We start from the raw sequence: 19,688 nt of genomic DNA on the forward strand, positions 1-19,688 counted from the left end.
GGCATATATAGTCATCTTTATCAGTCATAGAAAGATTTGATAGAAAAACTCAAACTCATAGAAAAACTTTCGTTTTTTGTAAAAAAAATTATGTTAATTTTATTTTAATGTAATTTGTTCAATATAAAACTAGTAAAACTTCTTTAATGGTTATAACTCTCAAAAAATAATAAAAAGTGTTTTCGTTACATGTGCATTTTAAAATATTGTTTATGTAACACGTATTGAAGGTTAAATAAAGAACTTAACACAGTTTATTGTTGCATCAATATTTCATTATTTTTATTGTTTGATTGATCTATATTTTGACTAGTGAAAAAAAAAAATCCTTTTCCCACTTTTGTTTGCACATTTTAGTTAATGTCTTTACTGATTTCTCCACAGACACAGAGCAGCTCACTGTTGTTCACAGTCTGAGGATCAGGTAACATTCCTTTTATGGTCAGATGTGTTAACTAGAGCACATCCTCACTGAAATCACTTGATGCAGTCCAACTTTTACATCATCTTCTGAAAACAAAGCAGGACAAAAGTGATTTGTGGCAGTTTATGGGTGAATAAAACACTTTTCTCCAACCACATTCTAATTAAGCAGAAGCTTTTAAGTGATCTTTCCGAACAAACTGAACTTTACAGTAATTGTAATTGTATTTCCTGCATTTCTGCTGCACTGGATTATGGAGTCTAATATGTGGTGATTTTGCCTGTATTGGTGAAATTGTCAACAGTGAAAACTTAAGCACAACTTTTGAGGCTAAAAATATGATTAAAAAAAAAACATTTTCTGTCTGTCAGCTTCATGAGGACTGTCAGTAGTGTTTTTTTTTATCTGAAAACTGCAGCAGAGACAAATATCCATTAATTTATTTTCCTTCAGCTTAACCCCTGTATTCATCAGGGGTCACCACAGTGGAATGAATCGCCGACTTATTCAGCATGTTTTACACAGCTGATGCCCTTCCAGCTGCAACCCAGTACTTGGAAAGACAAATATTATGACATGGCTAAGTGAACCATAATGGATAGACAATAATACATAGTCTCAATGTAAACAATCATTTCTCCTAATTAGGGATGGGGTGAATTTTAGTACTCATGAATTTTACTCAATGTGAATTTATTTTCGAAGGACAGTTTCTTTCACTGCCTTGGTTAGAAAAATCATTTTCAATATTATTTTTGGTCTTAAACAGGAGCGTTGCTGAACATCATGTGCTGACCACAGGCCCCAGTAAAAACTTTGAGTAACAGGATTGATTTCTATTATCTATTTATTCTGTTATTGCAGATGTGCTCAAATGATCAGATGTGATCATTAGGATAGTGTCTGATGGGGTTCGTTTAAAACAAATGGAAAATAAAGAAAGGTGATAAAAGTAAGGGGATCCTATGTAAGGGAAGGGTAGAGCTTTATGTCTGGCAACACCCCATGTCTGTAAAAATGCTGGTCTTTTATTAAACTATTTAAAAAAGGCTCCACATGCTTTTGTGTTTATTACTTTGCAGCTATTTGTTCATAGATAAAAAATGATTTTTCAAACCTCAAAACCATTAAAGTGCAGTTGCTTTTTAATTTTATTACATTAAAGCCTGTCAGTTTTTTTTGAGCAAATTTGATTAGCCTACATGTGAATGATTTACAGAAAACACCCCCTAATATCTAATTTGTTACAAATTCAGCCTGCCAAAAATCTTCAGACATATTTCGATCAATTTTAATGAAATAAGGAGGTATTTGACTATCAGAACTAAAAATGACTCAAATATAAAGTATATAAAAATTGTATTGACCAATCACATCAAAGAAGGCGGGGCTTCACTGTCCACCGTTAGATATTAGCAAACATTTCAACGTTTGTTTCGACGCAATTTAATGGTGGAATAACCTGAGGTAAAATGCTAGCAGCTAACGTAAATGTTGACAACTCTTTTAATTAGCAACATATACTGATTTGGCTACTGTGATGGAAGTTATTGGAAGTGTTCATCAAATTTCGCCGTATTGAAATTTTGGTCGAATCTAACTGAATGTGATGACACAAAACGACGTCGCCGTGTATGAATGTTTAACACGGTTATAGTATTTTAATGGATCAAAATATACACTCTTTTTTTTTTTTTTTCCAAAAAAGGTGTTTTTAGTGTCTACATGTGCGGGTGCCTTTACTCCACTGAAGAAAATGGCAGGACATATATAATGATAAACGTGTCTGTCTGCTGCTGGTGCCAGTTCCTGCATAGCGTCCGCTCTCCATGCCACTTAAGTTATGTCTTTAACCGCTTGGAGCATCTCCAGGAACTGTTGACATGGCTGGAGGTTGTTTAAAGGTGATGATATTTGTAGTCATGATGCCAAGTTAATTCCACCTCACTGTATCACAAGTGTCATACAAGAATGTGTTCAGCTCAGGTTCTTACAGAAACAAACTCTGTATCATTTATGAAAGCTTTGAAATCATCTTAGTGTTCTGTGTATTGTCTTTTCAGTCCACTGAACGTTTTTATATGTAACACACCTCATACATGTACTGTATATTTCTTTAAAATAAATGACTACTGAATGATAGTTTATCACAACCCGCTTCAATTGTTCTTATTTCCCAGTAGGCTTTTATGCCCAATTGGTTAAGCACAAAGAGTGAATTCCACTCTGATGTCATTGTTGATTTCAACTCAAGTATTTGGATCATATCCTGATTTTTTTTTTCTCACTCCCCCTTGTGGATCTTTTTAAGCCCGGTGATCCTGCAGACGAGGAGGAGACCATCTCTCATCACCACTGCAGACAGCTGCGACTCACACTGCTCAGTGGTAAGTGTCAACTAGGGATATTAGTAGATAAATGCATAAATGTCTTTTTTGAGGAATTCATTATATATGTATTTATTATAGCCAGTGATCATATGAAGCATCTTAAGACTGAATTCAAATGTTTATTGCAGTTTTTCCCCGGCTTGAATTAACTAACATGTAGAGTTAACTGACAGTATATATGTCATGTTTGGTTCATGAATTATGACAGTAAACAGCACAGAATTACCTTTTCTTAAACCTTCTTGTTTGATTTTTGTTATAGCTATGAGCTTGTGCACAATTAAATATTTTCCTTTTGTTCAAACAAGTTAAGTCTTCTCTTTAATCTATTCTCTAATTAATCTTTCTCTTGAGCAACACCTGTAAAATTATTTTATAGAGTACAAATGGTTTTAATTTGGGTAATGATCATGTTTAATGCAGTTGGTCCCATGTGGAGTGTTTTGATTGTCAGGAATGTTAATGGAAGTCTTATTGGGATTGTATTCCTTTAGGAACTCCTAAAGAGATGTGTAAGAGTCTGCTGAATAGACAAGTTAGTTTTATGTTGTTTTAAAATGTCATTTAATCTTTAAAATATTCAAATTTGCATTAAATTCTTATTAAGATTTTTTAAAGGTTTCTTAAAGATATTAATGTTTTAGTTTTTTTTAAATAAAGCATTAACAGTAATTATATTTTACCTTATTTTTTAATACTATGGTGTTTATTCTTGTGGAAAATTTTTCATTTTTTTATCTGACTCGCATCCTGTGTATCTTATCCATTGCATGCACATTACATCCTGTTCGTCTGCTTTTTTAACCTTAAAGCATCCAAAGTACCTCTACAGTCCGTTTGACTATAAAACAAAATCATTCTTCCATATAAGGACAAAGCATTTTTTTCCAGCTCTCACACCATATAATCACTTACTGCAGCATTTCAGCCTTCAGTTTTAACAGATGTGCTGTGATCCACTAGATGGCGTGTAAATGTCTAAAAGACAGCTTTAAAGTACATAGCATTGGACTGAGATCCTAAATAGGAAATGTGTTGCTGTGGTGAGAGATTGTGTGACTTAATTCTGTCCACTGGAGGCGCAGTTGAGCCGCTGCTGTGCTCTTCTGCTCTCCTATACCTATATCTGCTCTGCTCTCTTCAGCTGTGACCGGGCGAGGACATAAATGAACTCTACTAAGCCTACTGTATCATATTTGACTTCAAACCTTCAAAGTATCTAAATTCTGAATTGTGATCAGAAAACTAGTGGCACAAAATCTACATGTCTTCTTCTGAATGATAGTTCATTGATTGACAGTAAAAGGCCATGTCTCTAGGCTGATTTATGAGAATAACTTTTAAATTAATTATCTGATAATTAAACCAAAGCACTTTTATTTTATTTTTTTACATACAAATAGCATAAGCATTTGATTTTATTACCCTAAAACAACATCTTATTGGGAGATAAAATGTGACCTTAAGATTTATGTGGATTTTGTGTATGTAATCTGCTACAACTGTTAGAAACTTTAAATACAGTCTGTTTATAATTTAAAGGGATAGTTTACCTGACAAATAATTAAATTCTGTCATCGTTTACTCAGTCTTCTCTACTTCTTCAAATCCCATTTTTGTTCTGTTGAACAAAAAGGAAGATGTACTGAACAATATTGGAAAAACAGCCATTGACTTCCATAGTATTTTCTGTTCCAACCATGAGTGTCAATGGCTGCTTTATTCAACATTATTCAGTTCAATAAAAGAAATAAAATATAAAAGTTTAGGACAACTTGAGTGTAAAGGTGAGAGAAATGTTAATTTTGGGTGATCTATCACTTTAAGGCTTTATTTTATTAGCTATTAAACTATCAGCATCATCACCATATGTTGTTTTCTATGGCAACAACATGCAAAAGCACAATAAAATAAAAAACAAAGTTCATGAATTTCTAAATGTGCATTCACATTTATCTTCAGATATAATTCATGTTAATTAATTCAATAGTTTGGTTAAATATATCATTTTTTATTTGTCATGCTTCCAGAAATCAGGTTATGTTATATACCTGGGTATGTTTAAGGGTATGTAAAAACAGAGTTAAATTTCTGGGCAAGTATAGCCATATAGCAGGTTATGTTTCAGGTTTAGTTTATTTCTAGGCTATATATTTGTGTTTCTTACTATATTTTAAAAATGAATATCTTTTATTTGAGTAAAAATGAGTAAAACACACCTATTATTATTCATGTAAGTTTATTTATAATGTTATTTATTTAGCAAAATTTGTGGATATTTGTTGGATCAGCATTAATTTTTTTGTAGCAAGACACTTTCTATTAAATGACTGTTTCCATGACAACTCATGGTTTTGGCGTTCTGTTGATTAAGTTAATTAACAGAGAGTTCAGGGTTTAGCAGATGGTAAGTTAATCTTGATTTCTGGAATACACCTCTTTTATTCATTTAAACTATGCTTTTATTTGATACGTTTTAGAAAATAGGACGGTTAAGGCTATCAAATAAACAAGATAACAACAATATACTCGTTCTTCATATTGAGGAGTCCTGTAAAAGTGCTGAAAGGGAAGTGCAAAAAAACTGTAGTGTGAAGTAAAAAAAAGTATTGAGGATGTGATCTGAAAAAGGATGTTAGCTTCAAAACTTCATTTGTACAGTTAATCTGGCCCACAACAGCCGAAGATTTGCCATACATTTAAGAAGCATTGATGCAAAATGTTGACTTCAAATGAGCTCTACTGAGTTAACATGTTCGTGGTCAATGTGATGGAAAGCGCCAGTATGCTGACCTTCACATGGCTGACCGCACACATGTTGTCATGTCTTCTAACTGTGTGCGCTCTTATCAGATGAGTCACTCGTCTAGTTATAGTATTCTGATAAATTGAGTGGATTTATCTTTGTAATTGAGAGACTTTCAAGAAACATTCCTGGAAAATCTGAAAGTGGAGATTCCTATTTTGGGGAGTTCATTATTAATGGACTAATTTTAAAAGGTTACTGAGCAAATAAAGTAGAACTTGAGCAAAATCTCTGGTGGGAGTTAATCACTTTTATGAGCTGCAAAAGTGGTGTTGTTTCCCAGTCTTTATTCTTTCTTACCTCACATTCCTCAGTGAATTCATCATATTATTAGTTGGTTAAATCCAGATGGCCAAGAGTCTACCTCAAATGTTACTCCAACAATGAGCCATTCTTGGGTGGATTGCTCACACTTTAATACCTTCTTCATCTAGATTCGAATCCTCTTCACAAGTAGTTTCTTCTGTTCGGTGGTCTGCAGATTCATGCAGCAAGCTGCAGCTGTGATTTGCTGTCTAGCAGTGTTTAGATAAGAGATGAGAGGGGTTTGTTTTAGTGGATGATGCCAGGTGCTCTGGGCAGGGCTATTTCAGGCCTCAGAGTCTTAGTAGAGGACAGGTGGGTCTGTTTCCATTGTCCATCATGACTCAGACTGACCACCAGTGAGTCATTTTATAGATATTTCATCCAGACAAACAATAGCAACCTTTTCTTCACATAACCACTGGGCAGACGGGAATTAAACTGTTGATGAAATAGTTTAGTTTGGTTTGAAAAATTCTTCTTAAAAAATATCACTCTTAGCCAAATGTCGAATTCCCAAAAGTTTCCTTGACTTTCACTGGCAAAAAGCTGAATTTCCTTGGCCTATAATAAACTGAGAAACAAGGAGCTCTTGTGCTTTGCCTTTATACTGTTTGTGCTTGAATATATTTGCATTAATTTAATAGTCATTATGAGAGTAACAATGGGCAATTCACCTTAAATTTGGAAAAGAAATTAAGAAAACAAAAAAAGAAAGAAAGGAAAGCGCCCAGTCTAATTTTGTGCACCCAGTGGCCATTTTGTAGCCAAAGCATTTCAAAATGTACATTTTCCAGGGATGTTTAAATATATTACAAAAAAGATCAAAAATAAGTGTAATAAAATTGTAATAATACACGTATACATGTTTTTATCCATTAAGTGGAGCCAGTAGTGACTTGCAGATGATAAGTGGGAAGGAAATAAAATGGCACTAAAAAATAGCCTAACAATGTAATGAAAAAACATGACACAGTATCCGCTTGTTAAGTCATGACGTATCGGTGACATATGAAATACTGGGTCCAAGCTGCTACTCATTCAAATTTAGAAAATGTTTGTTTATGATCACTCTTCAGTCGTATCACACATTAAAGTGAATTTGAAATCAAATCATGGTGTACACAACAGTCTCTGGACTTGCTGCATCACAGACATCCACATTTTAACAATTTTTAAAGAAACGTATTTCTTTCTGGAGTTTGTATATTAAGCATATATATTCTGATCCTTATTATCATTATTTTTTAAGTATTACATCGCTTTGTAAACGTTTATTATTACCATTTGTTGAGTCTCCCTATACAGTTTTATAGAGCGCCTGGAGGCAGCCGCTTCACGTGGTCACACTTAACAAGTGGATCAAAAAAACATAATAATTTTGATACATGAAAACTAAAGAATCCGAAATGCCTGATATTCCATGATTTGTACAAAAAAATCAATTGTAATGACCGGAATAGACCTTTTGAAAAGCATGATCTGTGGGAACCCTGTCATTGTTCGCTTGCCAGTACTGATTCCAACTCAAACCAACAGTTTTCAACAGGCGTTTTAACAGATTCTATTGCTATCAGAAAAAACAGATCTGTTCTCTGAGTCATTTCCATTAACATTCATATGTACTGTAGACTGCACAAAATAAATACTTGTGATCCGATTAAGAAAATTGCATCTCAATACCAGGAGGAAACAGGACTATCATGGCCAAAGTATACAAGTTTAAAACATTTAGATCTCATTTACACCTGGATTTATTGTCGATGTTGGGTCAAATTCAACCATTGGAATAAAAAGTGTAATTTAAATTTAATTAAAAATAATAATCCAATGTTGGGTTTGTCCATATTTGACCCAACATTGGGTTACAACTTACTGGAATATACTCTGATTAACTGTTTTTTAATTTGCAGTTGCAAAGTTACTATACATTCACTTGTATATTGTAGACATTCAAAAGTCCTGCAGTGTTTGAGTTCAGACTCGAGTCCTTTCATGGAAATCATTTATAGATTTCACTCAGCTCTGCATAATTAATTATCTCTAGTCATTCGTATGTTTTGATTTAGTCATTCAAATTCATGAGCCACTACAAGAATCCTACAGCTGGTTCCAAATCAAGCATAGTTTTCCTCATACATCACAATCTTTAGGAATAAGTTGAGAAATAAGAAAAGCTCCACACTCTGTTGTATTATAAACATGGTTTGGCGTAGATGGAGAAACGGCTGTTTTATAGAGTCAAACTGAGTATCAAAGGCATCTGAGGACAGTTGCACTTTAGTGTCCTCCAAAAAGCCCTCAGAGAAGCAATTTAAGAAGCTTTTACTGTCTTCTTTTCTCTGCTTTCTAATTTTTATTGCAATGATTGTTTAATCAGACAAGCCAATAGCAACACAAAGTTTACTTGGCAAAGTAAGGACTGATAAACAAAGTTGTTCTAGGTGTGGTGCCATGTACTTTTACTAATCCATTGCAGAATGAACACAAGCTTCTCCAATATGAAGATCAGATTCCTTTATTCTGCTCTCTGATGTCACAAGCCAAGAATTCAGATGAATTTAGTTCTCTCCGGCTCCCTCCCCTTCACTTATCTTTTGCAGCACAGCCTAACATGGAGTGGGCAGCTGATGCTTTGGGTGGGATTACTGGGTTTGTGAGGACAGGCCATGATGGGTGTGGTAGGCAACTGGGGGGCAGGTTTTAAAAGGCAGCTGGGGAAGTACTGTATATATGACAAATACTTTCAAAAGAAGAGTGGAGTTCTCCTGTAACTCTTTGGCTATACTTGGTATCCTGTATCAATCCATCCTTCCATCTCTTTCACTTCTGCAAGGCTTTCTGTTTTTCCAGATAGCAGACATGAGCTACTACAGGCACTCAGGTAAAGATGCACAGCGTGACGATTGATGGATCAGCCAGTGGATTCTCTTGGCACTTGCATTTGTTTTTTAATCAGGCATATTGTATTTGGTTTAGCTGAGATCCAAAGACTGATCAGTAGGATTGTTCTAAAATAATTTCTATTATTTAGCTGTAAAGCATAGCATTTGTCAAAAGAGGCAGTAAAGGTATTTGTAATCACATTTCTGTCTCAACTAAACGATAAATTTAGTTTTTCATGAAAATAGTAAAAAGTAAAACCATTTTTATTTGTATATTATTGAGAAATGCACAAAATCAACATGTCAGAAGGCTGCTTAAAGAATCAGCTTTGGAAATAAATGACATTTTTATATCTATAAAATATTCCAAAAAAATATAAGATTTAAAAACTGTATCAGAATTTCTGTTTTTAACAAATAAATGCAGCCAGTGTAAGTATATGTTAGGATTTAGTTAACAGAAAGGGCTTTCTAATATACCCTGATGCAAATTGTACTTTATAAAAGAGGTGTCATTGTTTTATTTTATTTTTGAGAGGATTAGGCATTGTAATTCCAGTATAGATGAATACCAATCTTATTTGAGAGCTTGTGCAAAATAGATAATAAAGTAGATGCTATGTTAATCACAGGCAGGCAAGCACATCTTTGTCTGTATAGTCACTATAATGCTGAGTTTGGGTATATTTGTATGTGATCTCAATCTTGTCAGGCATGGGCTGGTAGAAGATTTTGATGGTATGATAGATAAAAAATATCATAGTATTTTGATTACTGCTCCAAAACATGTTCTTTTTTTAAATGTCAGGGGGGAAAAACAACAACCCCCTCTAAACACAATATATATTTTATTTGAAGAAACATTTATAATATTTTGGAACAGTAAACATTTCAGGCTGAATAACTGCAATAAATCGTTGGCTTCTGCTGTCTTCATTAGTTTCAAAACCAGATTTCTTTACAACTTGAAAAGGCGTCCCTGGAAATCTTTCTTTTCTTTGCATATAAATTAAGCCACTGCACTGTTCAGGTCTATAGCATGCTTGGCTGTAGGTGTACGAGAGATTTGCTTTAAAATTTTTCCTGAATCGCGTGCTGACCAGCTTTTGATGTGGAGGGTTCTTTTCTGCTGGAAATACTGTTGCACTAAAAAAACTAATAGTCGTAAAACACACACACACACACACACACAAAACAACGTACATTTACTGCCAGCCTGATCTCACGACAAAATGTAACTATTTTACGTTTTGTCAGTTTAGTGGCTAATTTGTTTGAAATTGTACAACTTCAGTCGAATGAAAATGTACAATTTTAAAAAGGAGGCATGGCACCCAAGCCACCCCCACCCCCGCCGCACCCCTAAACCCAACCGTCATTGGGAGATGAGCAAATCATACTAATTTGTACGAATGAGATGTACAAATTCATACGAATTAGCCACTAAATAAAAAAAAGTTATGAATTGCCACAAGATTGTGTTGATACTGTTGGAATGGTACAACAGAAAATTTTAGCAGTTTTAAAAATGACGTCCAAACCACGGTAAACCTTAAAACTGGTTATTGTCCCATGTGTAATCTTGTCCAAATATCAATTGAGCTAATTCCTTAATTCTGCATCATTTCCCCTCTTATTTGGCCTGCATTTGCTACTGTCAAATATAGCCATCTCAATCAATGTTTGCTTTAACGTGGACATGCTCTCTTCGGTTTCTGTTCTCCGTATGGCTGAATTTGATCTCGCGGTGACCTTTCAAAACAGCATTTGCTCTTCGCTTTGGGACAAAGAGGTCCGTTTGATAACACTGACAGAGCTGGCTAAAAATGAACAGCTGATGGACGCTCTCCCAAAAGGCTTAGGGGATTGAGCATGCTGGTCAGGTCAGGATGATTATTTAGTTTACAGAAGCCACAACACCGCTCCTGTATAGAGGAGAATTCAGCTAAAAAAAACGAACTGAGCTCAGACATATTTGGTATAGTGTAGCAGGTATAGCAGTGGACAACACGGTGGCCAAGTGGGTAGCACTGCCACCTCACAGCAAAAAGGTCGCTGGTTCAAGTCCCAGCTGGGTCAGTTGGCATCTTTGTGTGGAGATTGCAAGTTCTCTCCATGTTCGCTTGGGTTTCCTTCAGGTCATGAGGTATAGGTGAATTTAATAAACAAAATTTGTATGTGTTTAAATGAGTGTGTATGAGTGTTTCCCAGTACTGGATTGCAGCTGGAAGGCCATCCACTGTGTAAAACATATGCTGGATAAGATGGAGGTAGATTCCGCTGTGGCGACTCCTGATGAATAAAGGGACTAAGGTGAAGGATAATGAACAAATTATTAAATATAAAGGAACTATGCATATAAATGTTTACTCCATCTAAGATCGTCAGCATGAAAGAACATTAGAGGAAAGTTTTAGCTGAAAATGTGATTCATATAATGCAAGTCAATGGCTACCAGCACTTTAAAAGAGTAAATAAAATCACATGCAGGTAAGAGGAAACAAATACCTGTGATTGATGATCATACATTGAGGTAAAGTGATGTGAAACTGAACTCTAGTTTCGATATATCTTTCATAAAGACTCAAATACTCTTGAGTAGGACAGTCTGGAGCGTCTTAACGCATAATAACATACGGAGAAGCCGAACTCAAATAGGATGAGGCTGTATGTTTATGATGGAGAGGGAGCATGTGTGTTCATATCATCAGTGATGTTTATTTGTGCTATTCCTAGATGCTGCAATCTCTATACAAAAGTATTATTATGAGATGATGACTGTCAAAGGTTTATGAAATCACCACAGATCATATTTTTTGCTTTAAAAGTAAAACTATACGTCTAATTATTCTGATCGGTTTTGTGTTAAACAACAAGGACATTGCTGCCTTAATAAAATGTGTCAAATTTAATAAACGTAGCCACAATCACGGCTATATTTCCTAAAGGGCAAACAATAGGATGTTTGCAGAGAGACGCATTGAACTGGGAAGAATGAGCCTGTACTTCTAAAAATACATTTTCACTTATCAACAGCCAGAAAATGCGGTGCTGGCGCTATCAGGGATGAAGTGTTTGTGGTCACATCTGTGGCCTCTGTATTTTCAAGCAGCTTTGCTAAGTTGTTTGGCATGTGGTTGCTAAGCTGTGTTTACAACAGATCCTGAGGTGTAGACAAAACATTTACCGTCCTAATATCTGACAGCCCAGGAGACGCTGCTTCAAGTAAATAATATCAGTGAGTCAGAACTATACACATGCTAATGAAATGCTAAGTGCAACACTTTCTATGGTACCACACGTGACCTTTTCATTATTCCAAGAGTATCTCCATCCACCTTAAACAGTCTGTAATTGAAACAGAAAATGCCAATTACTTTGACAATTTAGATGCTTCGCCGCGTCTTAAAGGGATAGTTCACCAAAAAATTAAAATTCTACTAAAAAGTACTTATCCTCTCCTTGTTCCAAACCAGTTTAAGTTTCTTCTGTTGAACATAAGGATACACAGGAAGCCCCTTGATTGCAATAGTATTGTCTGTTGCTACTATGGATGTCAATGGCTGATTTTGTGCTAGCATAAAAGGTAAGAACCACCTGTGAGAAAACTTTTTTTTTTGGTGAACTATGCTGAATTCCTACAAAAAAAATTTGACTTTTTAGTAGACTAATTATTATTACGTTATACTGACCCCTTGTGGTGACTTTATTATATTGTAGTGGAATCACAGTATTACAGACTAGGTAGAACATCCTGTTCATTCATTCATTTTCCTTCAGCTTAGTCCCTTTAATCATCAGGGGTCACCACAGCCGAATAAACCACCAACTTATCCAGCATGTTTTACACAGTGGATGCCCTTCCAGCTGCAACCCAGTATTGGGAAACATCCATACCCCCTCATACACTTCGACCAATTTAGCTTGCCCAATTCATCTATAGCGCAAGTCTTTGGACTGTGGGGGAAACCGGAGCACTCGGAGGAAACCCAACACAGGAAAAACACACAGCAAACTCCACACAGAAATGACAACTGACCCAGCTGGGACTCGAACGAGTGATCTTCTTCCTGTGAGGTGACAGTGCTAACCACTAAGCCACGGTGTCACCCCAGAACATCCTCTGTATATAACTGATAAAAATGTATTTCAGATGGTCTTTCAAATAAATTGGATTTAGTTTTTTTTATTTTAGTGTTGATGAAATGGTAAACCTGGCACACATACAACATCTTACATTTGAAAAGTTTTATACAACACACACTGTTTTATTTTCTTATAACTCACATTTTAAATGACCTCATTTCTCAAAGCATTCCTTGATGAATCCAGCTTTCTAAAGTCCTCCTTTCTGAAAGCATACTTTGCTCTGATTGGTCACATGGCCCAATTCGCTGTAATTGTTTAACAGCTCAAAGCCAGTCCCTGGAGGGCTGCAGCTCTGCACCGTTTAGTTCCAATCCTGCTTTAACACACAAGAGCTGCAATCACACTAGAGTTTGTGTGTGCGAAATTCTGTAGTACGGCGCTGTGAAAAGGGGCGGGATTAAACAAGATTATTAGACATTAAAAAAATCAAGCGATTGCTCCATGTTTTAAATCTGTCCAGAGAGGTCATGTTTTGATCTTTGATTGGTCTCACGCAGTCAAGTGATGCGATTTCGCAGGTCAGAGTTCACCATGCTTAAGCTTTGCACCGCAGCGAACTGTGAAACTTAACACATGACCCTGCGTTTCCGGTCTGACGCATTCGTGTGCGTATGAATGTAAGTCTATGGGAGGAAAAGCCCAGTGTGACTGCAGCTTCACCTGTAGGTTTCAAACAAGCCTGAATGACTCAATTAGTTTGATCAGGTGTGTTTAATTAGAGTTGACACTAAACTGTGCAGAGTAGGGGCCCTCCAGGACCAGTGTTCTGAAGATTTGAGCTCCAACTTGCTTTAACACACCTGCAAGGAGGTTTTAAGAAAGCCTAGTAAGAGCTTAATTAGCCCAGGTGTGTGATTTGATTTGGAACTAAACTTTGCACCGGCCCTTCAGGACAGAGTTTGGACACCCTTGATCTACAGCTTACAGCAGGGGTGTCCAAACTTGGTCCTGAAGAGCCGTTGTCCTGCAGATTTTAGCTTAACTTGCCTCAACACACCTGCAAGGATGTTTCTAGAAAGCCTAGTAAGAGCTTGATTAGCTAGCCCAGATGTATCTGATTGGGGTTGGAACTAAATTTTGCAGGACACCGGCCCTCCGGGACTGAGTTTGGGCATCCCTGATCTACAGCTTACAGCGTGTGCTGGAAATTAAACAAACATTACCAGATCTACCCAAAGGCTTCCAATCCCCAGCAATTACAAACATGACATTGCAAAATGTAATTAGATCTCCTTATAGTTATTTAGAGTATAAATATTACACATTTACAACTTTTTAGACCTTTTACATTCATAAAAAATCTAATCATTTTGTTTTCAAATAACTATTTCTGTTTTATAAAAACTGTATTTTTTTAAAGTGAAAGAAAAGTTAAAATAAAAAAGTTTCTTACTGAAGAGAAACATCATCAACATATAGCACTACATGAAAAAGCACAAATTAATCATTCTGTCTTGTTTATTGGCTCAATAATAATATCTTCCTTTGTCAGAGGTCTTTGTGAAATTAGCCCTTGTTTTTGTGTCTGCAGGTCCCCGCAGTTATCTGAGCTCCACCATGACTGAGCGCTTTGACTGCTTCTACTGCAGAGACAACCTGCAGGGCAAGAAGTACGTCAAGAAAGATGACAAGCCTGTGTGCGTGCGCTGCTTCGACAAGCTCTGCGCAAACACTTGTGCTGAATGCCGCAAACCCATCGGCGCTGATGCAAAGGTACGAGTCAAACAACAATAATCCTGCAATTACAGCAAATGTGTGATTCTGACTGCCACAGCAACCTGAACTCGGTTATAGACCATTTGAGGGATGTAAACAATAACAATAATGTGTTTCCTCTTTTACATTTTTAATTTCTATAGCTTCCGTGAATCCAGAAAGAGTCACATATTGATAAAAAATGTTATGATGGCTGTTTCAACATGAAGATATAATTGAATTTCCTTTTGTTACAGTTATGAAATAGATCGACAACAAGCAGGAAATGTGCATAGGCCAATGACATCACCACATTGAAATATTTTGACAGGTTAAATGTAACTGTACAGGTACACTGGGATTTTTAAGGGATAGTTCACTCACAAATGAAAATGTGCTGTCAGGCCTGTCAAGATGTACTCTGTGGGTGATTCTTTTTTTTTTTTTTTTAAATAAAACTTTAAGGATTGTTTATAATTGGTGCAGTTCTTGGCGGTTCATAACATAGCTAAATAGATCTTAAGATCCTTCTCTTGTCATATAAAGCACAATTCTGCCCCGGTCTATATCTGTGAACTTATCTGGCCTTATAGTTTGTAGACCATTAAGGTCCAATGAGCAGTTTCTTTCGTCCGTCCCTCTGTCTTGCTGCAAATCAAAAGGTGATCAAGCTTTCTGTGTTGCGGCCCCAAGGCTCTGGATCAGTCTCCCTCGAAACATTAGGATTTCTCCATCATTGGATGCTTTTAAATCTAATTTAAAGACTTATTTTTACTCACTGCCTTTGAGTGATGCTTGCATGTTATTTCATGTCTGTATTTCAGTTATATACAGTTTCCATTTCTTATATTTTTAATAGAGCTTTATTTTTTCATATTTCATTCATTCATTGTTGTAAAGCACCGTGGATCAATTACAGTTGAGTAAATCTGTGCTCTATTAATAAAGTTTGCCTTGCCTTGCTTAGCTAAATCAAAGACATTTTGAGTGTAAAACAGGCAACAAAATTATTATCAGTGGCTCATAAATGAAACAGCACTCTTACTATTACTGTCATGGATTTAGGTCAGTCTGCAAGATCTATATAGTGTTTTGGCTCTCTGTCCACATGACACCAGCATTGTAAGTGCCCTGAAACAAAATTATAGAGTGGAAAAATAACCATATATATTTTGGAAATGATAGTTACAGTACCATGCGACTAAGAGGAAGAACCCTGCACACAGCTTAATAGAACAGTGTTAGTGCAGCAGGCGCTGTTAACTTTATTAGCACTATTACAACAAAACCTGGTAAAGCTGGTCCATTTCCAAAATCCATCTCTGTTCTGTTTACGTCTGTACTCAGCACATCTGGACATAAAGGCTCATCACTGCATTCTTCTGTGTTTGTTTACAGTGACACAAATATGTGTGCCATACACATTACATTGATTTAACTGAAATTTGCAGTTTCCATACACACACAGACATTTCTTGAAATGTGTGAAACTTTTTGAATCCGTAAGAGAAATAAAAACACAGTAGTTAGCATCTGAATGTCACATTAGTCTGAAAGAAATCAGCCATTACGTACAACATTAGTACATTCGATCAGCAGCCCTCTGTATAGTTTATAGTAATATTCTGACATAAAATCTTGACCTAAAAATGGTCTCTACCCAGGAACTGAACCATAAGAATCGCCACTGGCACGAGGGCTGCTTCCGCTGCGCCAAGTGCTACAAGCCGTTGGCCAACGAGCCCTTTCAAGCCAAGGACGATGGCAAAATCATGTGTGGGAAGTGTGGAGATCGTGACGGATCGCCTCGCTGCCAGGGCTGCTACAAAGTCATCACTCCAGGTGTGTGTGTGTGTGTGTGTGAGACAAATGTTTGTTTGTTTTTTTGACACAAAGTATCTCGAACACATGCAGGGTGTTGTAAATAACAGCCAAGCGTTTGTTTCTCTTTAGGATGTAAGAATGTGGAGTACAAGCATAAAGTCTGGCATGAAGAGTGCTTCACCTGCTTTGAGTGCAAGCAGCCTATCCGCACCCAGAGCTTCCTGACCAAGGGTGATGACATGTACTGCACTCCCTGCCACGAGAAGAAGTTTGCCAAGCACTGCGTTCGCTGCAAAGAGGTCAGTTAAGGATAAGAGGAATCTACTGTTAATACAGGCTCTCTGCAGATTTCACTAAATCAAACTGAAGACCATTATGAATGAATGCATGACCTGTATACCAATGTTGGTCTCATTTGTAGTCAAAATACAGCACATATTCGGACTAAACACCACAAAATTAAATGCTGTTAGAGGATTTCATGGAGTACACAGTAGTCAACATTTGAAGGGGTTCAAAACCTTTGATCAAAAACTATTGAACAACATCCATTCTTCTCTGATCCACTTCAAATGTTGAGTTTTAGGGTCTTGATTTGGCCAGTGACCCATATGTGTAGCCCTTATGGCGATGTCAACAATGGCATGGATTGCAGGGTATTCTACTGCTGAATACATTGTTTTGCTTGTTTATGCTTTGTAAACCATGAAAAACAGTGTGAAAGCTGATAAATCATATATGAACTGACTTGATAAGGAGGGAAAGGTGTAACATATTTCAAACTCAATTTAATAGGCTGTTTAGTTCTCTATTTGTCCAATTAATTGGTACAGGCCAAAACATGGAAATAATTGATCATTTTGAACAGAATAAGCAAAATGTGCAGGCTTCATTCATCACTTACATTCTCCTCTCCAACATGGAAGACTGATGAAGCCTTGTGAAAAAACCTATTAGATGTAGCATCAAACAGGAAAATTAGGATCAGTGGTCTCTTGCATAAACCCAGCCAACTATGTTAGTTACTATGTTACTGTCAAACTAAATGTAATCAGTCCCATTTTTGGATTAAAGTTAGCCAAATCAACCCATTGGTAACAATATGAAAATGGTTCAAGTAGTTATAAATAAATTTGGCTAACATTTTAAGACTAGTACAGTACTAAACGGTACAGGCCATTGCTAAATTATTTAAGAACTAGAGGATAATACTTTTTCTCAGTACTGGGTTGCAGCTGTAAGGGAATCCATTGTGTAAAACATGCAGATTAGTTAGCGGTTCATTCTGCTGTGGTGACCCCTAGTAAATACGGGACTAAGCCAAAGGAAAAGTAAAGAATGAACATAATACTTTGGTGAATATAAAGACTACATTTGCCCTGTAAAAAAATTATCAGTGAGAGAAACATAACATGGTTACTTACCCTAAAAAGTCATTTGCTGTCATCTGGAATAGTGATTTAACCTGTAGAAAGAGGCACTAAAAATGTCCAACACTAAATGGACAGTGTCAACGCTCTTGAACAATTCAATTAGTTGATCAGAACTAATGGGTCCTATCTGACATGTTCTGTTCTAATGTATCCTGATTATCAGGCCATTACCAGCGGTGGACTCACCTATCAGGACCAGCCCTGGCACTCCGAGTGCTTTGTGTGTCACACGTGCAAGAAGCCTCTGGCTGGAGCTCGCTTCACAGCCCATGAGGATCAGTTCTACTGTGTGGACTGTTATAAGAGCGATGTGGCCAAGAAGTGCTCTGGATGTCAAAATCCCATTACAGGTAAACAAATCTGTGCAGCTTCCCTTCTGTGGAACTAGTTATGTAACAGGGTTTCTGCATTTTTCACCAAGTTACATTTAAGACTTTAAGACATTTTTAAGACTATTATGAATGAACTGTAAGACTTTTACAGGGCTAAATGCTAACAATTTTTTTTTCAAATATCCCAGTTAGAAAATATTTTCACTAGACCTATCAAAAATTATTACAATTGAATACATTAAATGATACAATAATAATAATCATGTTTAAATATTTTTTGATTAATTTTCATCAATTATATTCATTCTCAAACCCTATAACCCCTATCAAGAATAGAACAAAACATAGCTGTAGATTATTTGAGTCTACAATAATAATAATAATTAATAAAAAATATATGAGTCAGGTTAGTATCCTCCGTAGTAAATAAATGCAGAACTCTTAAGCAAATGTTACAATAAGGAAAGAAATTAAATGCTTTTTTAAAATAGAAAGATAAAAGTTAATGGTAACGTTAATGGCCAGATTGGGCAGCTTTACATGAACAAAGGAAAATTAAGACCGAATTAAGACTAAAAATAAAAGATTTAAGACCTACAACACAACATTTCAGTACATTTAAGACTTTTTAGGGACTAAAATGTAGTTTTTGAGATTTAAGACATTTTAAGACTTTTTAAGACCCCGCGGATCCCCTGTGTTAAAAGATCTTGGTAAAGATGAGCCATTATGCTCAGTTAAATCTACATTCTCCTAGAATAAGCATTTGTTGAAGTGAGCCATCAGACTAATTCTGAAACTGATAATTGCATTTATAATGGGAAATAAAATCCATATTCCGTTTGTGTTCCAGGATTTGGCAGAGGGACCAATGTGGTGAACTACGAGGACAAATCCTGGCATGAATACTGCTTTAACTGCAAGAAATGCTCCCTCTCCATGGCCCACAAGCGCTTCGTCATCAACGGAGAGGACATCTACTGCTCTGACTGCGCCAAGAAGCTGTGAGGCCTGATGGGATGCGATAAGGTTGATTAACAGAAGCAATTAAGATTGATCGAAAAACTAGCGAAGCTTTGAGTGTCCAACTAGAGAGAATCCAGTGAGGGTGTGTGTTCATTAATCACTGGAAGATTATTTTTATAGAGTGCTCGGAGTGCTATATGCAGGGCTTTTATTATGCAAATCATATGAAATCGCAAGATTTAAGGCTTCAGTTAGTGCAAAGCTATGGCGAACCTGTGTGATGTTACAGAGTATGTAAAATGTAACAAATGTAAGGGTTTGAAATGATTTCATGTTGCTTTGTGGGGAAAAAAACATTGTTTGATTGTTTTTGAATAATTCAATCAACTAACAACAACTCACAAAACACATTACACATCATACACACACACAAAACACAATAAACTCAAACAACCGAGCATGAAACAACAACACGATTTGC

The 19,688-nt window shown here is 36.2% G+C and overlaps 1 protein-coding gene across 2 annotated transcripts; it reads left to right on the forward strand.

Annotated features, from left to right (window-relative positions):
• The first annotated feature begins 1,516 nt into the window (after nt 1-1,516).
• fhl1a (four and a half LIM domains 1a) lies at nt 1,517-19,678 on the forward strand. Of its 2 annotated transcripts, XM_073921285.1 has the most exons (8): nt 1,517-1,891; nt 2,133-2,328; nt 2,736-2,811; nt 14,489-14,670; nt 16,317-16,494; nt 16,606-16,775; nt 18,073-18,259; nt 19,095-19,678. In XM_073921285.1, the coding sequence occupies exons 2-8, from the start codon at nt 2,308-2,310 to the stop codon at nt 19,247-19,249; spliced, it is 969 nt and encodes a 322-aa protein (XP_073777386.1). In that variant the 5' UTR covers nt 1,517-1,891; nt 2,133-2,307; the 3' UTR covers nt 19,250-19,678.
• Nucleotides 19,679-19,688: the final 10 nt, after the last annotated feature.

The sequence above is a fragment of the Danio rerio genome, chromosome 14 (assembly GCF_049306965.1).
Source record: "Danio rerio strain Tuebingen ecotype United States chromosome 14, GRCz12tu, whole genome shotgun sequence".
Taxonomy (NCBI): domain Eukaryota; kingdom Metazoa; phylum Chordata; class Actinopteri; order Cypriniformes; family Danionidae; genus Danio; species Danio rerio.

What these genes read in the sequence shown, in the direction of transcription:
- fhl1a (XM_073921285.1), top strand. Translation starts at nt 2,308, where the DNA reads ATGGCTGGAGGTTGTTTAAAG. An exon ending in CCATCGGCGCTGATGCAAAG is followed by an intron (nt 14,671 to 16,316) that starts GTACGAGTCAAA and finishes GTCTCTACCCAG; the next exon opens with GAACTGAACCATAAGAATCG. An exon ending in ATGTCAAAATCCCATTACAG is followed by an intron (nt 18,260 to 19,094) that starts GTAAACAAATCT and finishes TTTGTGTTCCAG; the next exon opens with GATTTGGCAGAGGGACCAAT.